Below are 9286 nucleotides of genomic sequence, written 5' to 3'. Positions count from 1 at the left end.
GGGAAATAAGGAAAGGACCAGCTAACATGCGGCAGCCTTTGCTTCTCTGCTGGTCCCTCTTCATTTTGAGAACATGGTCTTTACTGATATTTTTTTAACAAATAATAAATTATTAAAACGAGAGAAGAGAGATGTGCATGCAAGGCATGCATGGGTTAGTCACTTAGTCATTTGCCTTTGCCTCACAAGTCACAAGTTCACAACTTTATAATGAATATATAAACTTTGTCCTTTGCCTCTTGTAAAAGAAGGAAATGTATGTGGTTTATGCAATGCATGCTTTTGCAGTTATGATTCATACAACAATTACAAACAAATGAAATATAATCTTGGTTTTTTTTTGGGCAAACAAGCTCTCTCTCTCTATATCACTATATGTAACTCTATATATATGTTGCATAGAGGTTTATCAATCAATTCAATAAACATATTTTAATTATTTGCTACCAGCTGATATAAAGTTTATTGAGTTATTGGAAATTGGAACAAAAGCTTACTCTAAAATATGGTGTTCAACCACCTATGGAGATAGAAAGGCTTCGGTGGAACATTGCATAATCTGTTCTACATGTAAATAAATCAACAGAATATGTTTTAGCGATTTTCACAACAGGACTTTCGTTGCCAATACCAGCAAAACTAGTCTGCTATATATTTTGAGAAAATAGCTCAGTCCTAGAAATTTGCCCCGAAATAACAATTTTGTGCACTTGTGGAGGTAAGGATTCCTGAATCATGCCTTATTTGCATATCAGAACAATAGCAGGTCTTAATGATAGCTAGCCATGAGTCTTGCTCATTACAAGTTGCCTTAAGCCTTGATTGATCATTAGATGTTATGGGCAGTGGCCCACCAAGTTTATTTACTCTTTAACGCTTTGTCCTAACTCCAGACCGTAAAGATCTCAAAGTCTGGAAGGAAATGATAATCTAGATTCTGACCCTAAAACCAAATAAAAAGAAGTAAAAGAATGTCTGTTGCCCATGATACCCTTTAACTGTATTAACCGTTCTGTTTGATTTGATAGAAGATTTCATGCATCTTCTGCCCCAGTCTACAGTCATGCAGACCGATATGATAATAACGTTCTTTACAAGGGGGAGAGAGCATTTGAGCAATAAAAACACTTTCCTTAAATTAGTCTCGCTCCCACAGGGTGCAAATTGTAAACAATCACCACAGTGAGGAAAATCTTAAGCCTAAAATATACAAGTCTTGCCCACAAAACTTCTTGGGTTTTTGGGATCAAAGTCATTAACAAAGAAGTGAAATAAAGAAAATACAAAGAGAGGAAGATAAAAAAAAGAGAAGCACTGGCGCAGCTTCATCTTGAATATCCTCTCCAAACAAGCAACCTCGCATCTTCATCCAAGATATTTCTTTTCACTATCTGAGCATAGATGTTAGAGATCTAAAAACAACTTCTTCACAAGGAATGGTAAGACCCATGTCGTGATCAAACCCAAACTCCTCTTCAGCTCTTTGAAGTAAGCTTTGAAACTCAGGATGAGTTAAAAAAGAAATTGGAACTATGAATCTGCTTCTTTTCTCTCCAACATACACAGGGAAGTGTCCTTTTGGTACATCAACTGGAAGTCCTTCTTCATCATAACCTTGTCTTTTTCCTAAGCTTGAACATCTCTTAAGAATTTGCTTAAGGACTGCTGTTTGAGGTAGTTTGCTCGATTTTCTGATAGCCATTTTTCTTTTTGATAAATTAAGAAGGGAAGAAGGGTGTTTGAGATCAAAGAGAGAAAATTCAAGAAAAAGTGAAGTTGGTGAGAAGAATGCAAGGTGAGGTGCTATTTATGGAGAGGTCAAGAGGGAAGGAAGAGAAACAAAGTCATGTGGCTTGTGGGGGCAAAGGCCAGACCACGGGTGTTTTGGGGTCTGTGTGACAGTGTGAGTATGTATTTTGCAAGGACAAGTAAGAGCCTACCACATTGGGCTTAATCTTACTTGCTGCCCCACCTGTTGACAGGATGACCAGTTGACCACTGCTATCCCTGGGGATTGGGTTTATATTAAAATTTCCAAGTTTTTGAAAATTTTGCTGCTTTTTATTGCAAATTTAATTTTTAATAGGAAACATTTTTCCTGTATTCACTTGAACCAGGAAATATATTCATTTGCCTTCTGTTACATCTTTTTCTTTACTGAATCCTGGTTACTATTTGTTGTATAATACATGATAGATTCCAAGTTTCCAAACATTTGTGTTTTCTTATTTACATGTTTGAATGCATACCAATGTTGAATAGAGTATTTTTAAGCGATTTTGGTTCATGATTCAAGTTCATACTCGTGTTGCTGCATCCCTCTTTATAGCCGTTTGACACATTCTTCACCAAGTTCCTGAGCACCAATTTCATTCGTCACTTTATAATGCATATATTTGATAATAAGCAACACAAGTGACTACTCTTGGAATCAAATAATATAAAACTTAATTACACTCGCATTCCCACTCTCTTGTTTTAGATTCAATGATACCTGTACTTCCGAGTACCATATGTATTTTTGGTTTCTCTCGATTGTTGCCTTGTTGGGCTTCTGATCCCGTTAAGTGGATCGTCTGGCAGAAAAAATATCCTACTTCACACTTACACAGTGTATCCATAGAACTGCAGAAATCCATGTGTAAATCTACTCAGCTTTGACCCTAGTGGGTCCCAACCATAGTACTAAATATCGCCATATATCATAGTATTTATTGAGAAATTAGTAAAAGATATGATATTGTCGAGGATATATAAGGGGTATTTTCAAGTGTAAAAATCGTTGATATATTGCGATAAATTCAAAATATCTATGAAATATTCAATGTGTATAAATATTATATGAAGAGAAATTGTGGTTTTTTGAGAAAAGGAGAAAGTGTGAACACATTTTTTGAGAGTTGTAAATCTAAAACTTTTTCTTCTTAAATGTATTTCTTCATTGAGTACTTTCTTCATTACCCATTTTTACTTCTGACAAAGAAAAGAAAGAAATATTAAAAATAAGAAGTAAATTAAGAAAGAAAGTTGAGGTAATTTTGTGGGAAGGTTTTCTTTTTACTTTGTTATGAAAAGGAAAAAAAAAAATTCAACTAATTAAGAATTTGAGTGTTTTATGGGTATGATTTTAGTTTGTAAGAGGAAAAAATTATAGATTTATGGGATTGGCGATTTGGTAGTGCATAATTCTTCAATGACTTTGTTCTTCTTTTTTATTTCTTCAATAGAATGAATCCTCCATTTTATTGTATATATTGACTACAGTGAAATATTTACTAAAATATCGCTATTTATCATGATATCCTTTAAATATCAATGATATTTACAGGTCTTCCAATGTTAAATATCTCCAAAGAGGGGGAAATATCATCCATATATATCATCATTTTGGGGTTCCATATATCGGCCTATCATGATATTTTGTACTATGGTCCAACAATCTATTCTTCTCACTACTCTTGTCTTCTATATTATTGCGAGAGATACCAACAGCTCAGGCAAAGTTCCTCCCCCTCCTGTATCTACTTATACACATCTTTTGGTTTTCTGAAGTCTTAGGAATACGACTATTGCACTCCTATTTCTCATTTATTTAATGCAAGGATGGATAATCTAATTTATTTATGTATCTCCAGTTTGCTATCATATCCACATTCTCTAGTTCCATACTTCTTTGATATATATATATATATATATATTTATTAATCTAACTTCTTTGATCTTATATAACACTGTAAGCTACTTTACCATGAGGGATCTACAGAGTCTCTAAATGATCATGATATGACCATGTGACTAAGATATGGTTACATTAAGGACAGTATCGATTTATTTCCATAAAATATAGATTATCAATCAAGGCAGGTAGACAAGGAGGAAAAGATACCATGATTAAAGTATTACAGTTTCTACTTGCGAAAATGTATAACAATTTTTACATATATTTTTACGGCAGAATCTGTTAGTAAAAATAGTAGATCTCTCTAGACATTAAAGGACTTCACATGTGGTCCTCCTCTTAAAACCAACAACATCACCAAGCCCAATTTTCCTTCACTCAGAACCACTGGTACTTCTAGCCTGCCTCTGATGCAAAAAAAAGTTAATTCCCATGTTCTACGGCCTAGAAAGCATCCTTGAAAAGCTAGATTAAATGCCTTTCTGTCTCATATCCATATTATCTTCTCTGTTCCTCTTATGCATGACATATTCATACGATCATTAGACTAGATATATACATGCATGGCCATATTGAACGTAGGAATATAAGACTAGAATGCTAGATTATCACAAATCACGGCCAGTAAAAGCGCAAAACCATTTTCAAAGAATGAGCTAGGTTGGTGAGCAAGAATATATAGGAAGAGAATAAACTTGAAAGGCATTCACTGTTATAGCTAATGAAGAAAAAAGTGCATTCTAATTGGTTGATTGTGACATTATCTTCTGCTTAGCACATGAAGGCCATGTTACTCTTGCTCCCAAAGACCTCTTGTAAAGACAACACAATAGGACCCGGTGAGATCATTCTAACTGCTTGAAAGGGGTTAGCTTACTTACTCAATTCTCTCAAACTGTAACAACCTACTTGGGAAACGAGGTCTTTGTGAGCCGTTTCTTATGTCACTCTTTTATCCAAAGTTACCTTTGTCCTTCTCGGTTACTATATTATTATTAGTAGTTCAGAATTGGTGAGCAATGAGATCATGAGATACTAGAATATTAATTTAGTTATGAAGTGTCCATCTAACAACAGGTGGGTATGTATAGAATTGATGAAACTGAGATGGGGGAGGTGATGGTGATACCATCATGATATTCACAAAATACGTTCTTTTTCCTAAAATATACTTGGATCATATTAAAATGGGATACTTTAGGAATAGGACTAGTTCGTGGCAAACGACTATTTTGTATGAATTACGGCCATGATCAGACGTATACGGTATGAAATGAAATACTACTGTACAGTCAAGTGTTTTTAAATCATGGTATGACAAATTTTCTAATTTCTCAATTTATTGGTCCAAGTAAATTATTGTTGTCAAACCTACGTTCTTACCATGATAACGACCGATGAAACTAATTGCAATGTGGGTTCAACTGTTATGGAGCAGAGATAATGGCGAAGCTCGTTGTTTGATCATGATCAACAAGTTGCTAAAACAGACTAGACAGTTTCGACTGAAACTTCAGCATGAAATCTGACATTTCACTATACTGAACCACACCCAGTACCACGGCAGGATTGAAGGATGTTTGTAAATTTTACCCCTACATGGACCCACAGACGATTCATTGCGGTTTGAGGTAAAGACTCGCACACAGTTTGCAGCATAACAGGCCAAGATGAGAATGACGCGGTGATAGAGGTCAATGAAGATTTAATAATGGTGGCCCATTTTGCTCATATATAACAGAACACTTAAAGACTGATGAAGTTACCCTAAAGTGGCCTATGCTACTTTTTGCATGTTATGTAGGAGAAACACTGATGTGAGATCATGGTGCATTCTGCAACTCATAGCTGTGGTACGTTTTGTTGTCGTACGCATGTGAGTACCCATCCTGTACTCAAGGCTCCGAACCTTCTTATAAATGCCTGATTCCACATCTCATTCGGATGGGCCTCTTGCCGTGGGTAGACAAATTTTGACTTGGCTGATATAGCACGCACTACAGAAGACTGATCGCACCTTCATATACCACGACCCAAGCGTTGTGGACATGGTAAAATAAGGACAACAAATTTTCGACTATAATCTTTTATATAACAGCAACAAAGGTCAAAGTATGGATAGACTGCTGGTAAAACCTAATGGAACACTACGTATTTGTGGAATTAAGAACAAAGAAATAATTTTCAATACTAGAAGTGGAACAGATAGGATCAGAGACCACAATATGTTCATTTTCAGTGGATGAAAACATGTTGATAACTTGATAACACTCTTGACTGATATGATGAATGCAATTCATAAAACAAACAGTATACCATCTTCTATTCCAACTAGCTGCTCAAGAAATTTCTGTGCCAGTTTATAGATTGTGTGGTATACAAAATAATGTAGCTGAAAACAATTCATTAGGATCTTATATACCTAGTCATGCCCGAGAATTTATATATTCTACGCTTAAAGGTGAAAAATAGGGTCATCTAACTTAACATATATGTAGCTAAAGTGAAATACTACAGCACTTAATGGCCCTAAGAGAGCGTATCAAATTGGTTTTTGGGTTCAGTAGATCAGTCCTACAAATTGATATAACAGGTACTTAAGAGAAGGGATTTCGCCATGTCGGATACCGATACATGCACCATTAACTTGGCACTGACTCATTGTCACTATTAGACTTAACAAGTATGCAATTTGATCTTTACCAAAAAAAAAGTATCCAATTTGATCAAACCGTCTTTAGTCTTGCAGATAAAAATAGTCTCACTGGGCTTTGGTTGAGTATTGACTATTGAGTCTACGGACTCATTTGAGAGTTCCGCTCTGACTAAAGCCCACTTAGAATTAAAGTTGAGTTCGCTTGGGCTTGGGATGAGGTTGAGTAGTCATTGGTGGGGGTTACTTGCACACAGCATATGCACATCAGACTAAGTGCATAGAAACTTGATATCAAAGCATAACCGACAAACAAGAAGTTAGATATTGCATGCACAGCAGATTGAAAATACCCAACAATAATGTCAATCAAGTTTAACACAACTAAATCAATTGTAAAGTCAGATGTACTCATTTTTTACTGACCTGCTAACAATTTCCAATATCTACAACTTTCACCAGCTCCTTTTCTCGTAGATAATGCTAGGTTATCACCACTTGTTTAAATTGTTGCTCTGTAGTCTGTCCTACAAAAAACCAACACAAGAAGATAATTAGATATATGAATTAGCATCACGACTTCTTCAAAGTAAATACACCACTTGACATACGCATATGAGGCATTAAAAGAAGTAATATTGCTGGAACAAAAAAGTATGTGCAACACTGCAACCAAGTGAGCCGAGAAATTTCGCAAACACAGAGATAATTACTGAATTGAAAAATGACATATAGGTTGTCGCTAGAAACCAATAGAATCTTTGTATGGTAAAGATGATTGAACTACATCATGTTTATTTATATATAGATATTTGGTTCTTTGATGAACATATCACCTCATTATTACTTATTCACCATTTCCGTAGTTTCATATAAACTTTAATAATTTTACCTGTTGTCCACAATCCAATTTCTCAGATGTAACTGATGGTGCCAGGCAATTTCTAGGTCGATAAGAAGTTCGGGCTTTCGTTGTAAACTTCCAACACAAAAACCATCTTACAGGAGCATTCAAAGAGTCCCATTGTACACATGAAAAGCAAGACAACTTAGTGCGGTGTAAGTGCAAGTGTCAGTAGTTTCTTTTCTGCTAAGAAGATTCGCCATCATCTGTATCTTAGCAAAGCCACTATAACAAATTTGAAAAAAGTCACAACACAATCTGAACAAGTAATTACACTAACTTGCGATTCCTATCCAACTGCACCCCACACCCTTCGTCAGACCCCATTCTTCCATCAATTCCCTCAAATTTTGAATCTCGTCCCACATACTAACTCTAGCATAAAAATTTGAAAGTGAACCGCCAACATTCTCTGAATCCTTCACTAGCTTGTACGCTTTCTATAACTCATCTGCCTCAAAATGCATATCAAGTACACGACTATAATGCTCGTCTTCTGGTTTTATCCCAAAATCACGATCATGGACTCAAAATACTCAGCCCCAGACTCACATAGCCAGTATAAACACACACTGAAATAACTGCAACAATCACCACTCCTACCCCTCCAATCGAAGACCACATTTACCATACATCTCAAATTCTCAATCAACGAACTCTGAAGAAACCCATCCCCTTCCACGTAAACTGATGATACTCCAATCCTAACCTACGCATTAAACTAACAAAACTCAAACTCTCATCCCACAACTGACCCTCTTCAAACCCCGAAAGAAGCGCATTAACACACACAGTATTCTTCAGAGGAATTTCATCAAACACTTTCGACGCATCACTTAAAACTAATATTTTTCAAAAAATCCGACTAAAGCACTACGCCACTACCTACATAAACATTAGACGAAAAAACCCAACTTCAAAACATGTTTATGAGGTTGGTGATAGAATTCAAGTTTGACATCGAAGAGGGAAACGAAGAAAGAAGGAAACGTTGCAGTTTTGCTGTGGTGTTAAATGGATTGGGCCGGCACAACAAAGATAGTAAGCCCACAATACTATTTATACTGGGCTGGGCCGGACCAGATCGATGGGCTTGGATTGTTTAAAGTCCAGAATCCTAGAGTGAGTTTGATTCTGATTTCTAAATTCTGAGTCTCCACTCTCATATATATGCTATAAGCTAAGAGCATCTCTAGGTGGACGTATCCGTGGTCGCATTCTTCAAATTTGAAGAAATCGTCCTAATTTCAATTCCAACTCTAGGTGATCGCATTAAGTGGTCGCATCACCGCTTGTTCGATTCTTGTTAAATTTGGCAATTTGGATCTCGGATCGCGGGCGACAATAGTAATGTCGCTACGCCATTACTAATGTCGCTAACTTTTTTTGACTTTGACCCACAACCAAGGCGGCGCCATTACCACTTGTCGCTGGCGCCACTACTCTTGGCGCCACTACTCTTGGCGCTAACTCCTAATGTCATACAACCAAAAACGGGCAAAAAGCGGATTTCTACCTCCTATATCTACACTCATCTCCTTCTTCATTTTCACACACAACACTCTCAACCATTTCACACACAACACTCTCAACCTTTCACACATAACACTCTCAATGTCACAACCAAAACAAGGAAGGGGTCCAAGTTGGACAAATGAAGAAAATATTGCTCTTACTAGAGCATGGATTGAGATTGGAGAAGATCCTATAGTAGAGAATGATCAATCGGGTCAAGTTTATTGGAAACGAATTATGGCTAGAATGAATCAAATTCAAGGTTTTGACCGCAACCGTAAGTGGAAGGGAGTCTCACAACGTTGGGCGATTATTTTACCGTTCTTCAACAAATATCATGCTATACTTTGAAGAACAACCTCCAAGCGGGTGGGGGCGTGAAGACATTGTAAGATTCGTCTATATACTTCGTTTAATTTATACTTCATTTTATATACTACTTGATATTGATTTTTTTTTTTTTTTTTTTTAAATAAACGTAGCTTTCGGGACATTATCGCGGCTACTCTTGGAAAACCTTGGATATGGCAAGATT

General features: G+C 36.3%; 1 protein-coding gene and 1 long non-coding RNA gene across 2 annotated transcripts; both read right to left on the bottom strand.

Moving 5' to 3' along the window:
• Positions 1-1110: 1110 nt before the first annotated feature.
• LOC147501334 (protein SMALL AUXIN UP-REGULATED RNA 12) lies at positions 1111-2130 on the bottom strand. Its single transcript, XM_086606358.1, has one exon. It carries the CDS (start codon positions 1700-1702, stop codon positions 1388-1390), a length of 315 nt encoding a protein of 104 aa, XP_086462484.1. The 5' UTR covers positions 1703-2130; the 3' UTR covers positions 1111-1387.
• Positions 2131-3867: 1737 nt separating this feature from the next.
• On the bottom strand, positions 3868-8275 carry LOC147501333 (uncharacterized). Its single transcript, XR_015221318.1, has 3 exons — positions 7225-8275; positions 6759-6859; positions 3868-4086 (listed from the first exon to the last, which is right to left on the bottom strand). It is a non-coding gene; the product is annotated as an uncharacterized LOC147501333 (long non-coding RNA).
• Positions 8276-9286: the final 1011 nt, after the last annotated feature.

Source organism: Coptis chinensis, chromosome 4, assembly GCF_015680905.1.
Source record: "Coptis chinensis isolate HL-2020 chromosome 4, ASM1568090v1, whole genome shotgun sequence".
Taxonomy (NCBI): domain Eukaryota; kingdom Viridiplantae; phylum Streptophyta; class Magnoliopsida; order Ranunculales; family Ranunculaceae; genus Coptis; species Coptis chinensis.
The sequence above is the reverse complement of the archived record's forward strand: the minus strand, read 5'-3'. Positions and strand labels throughout refer to the sequence as shown.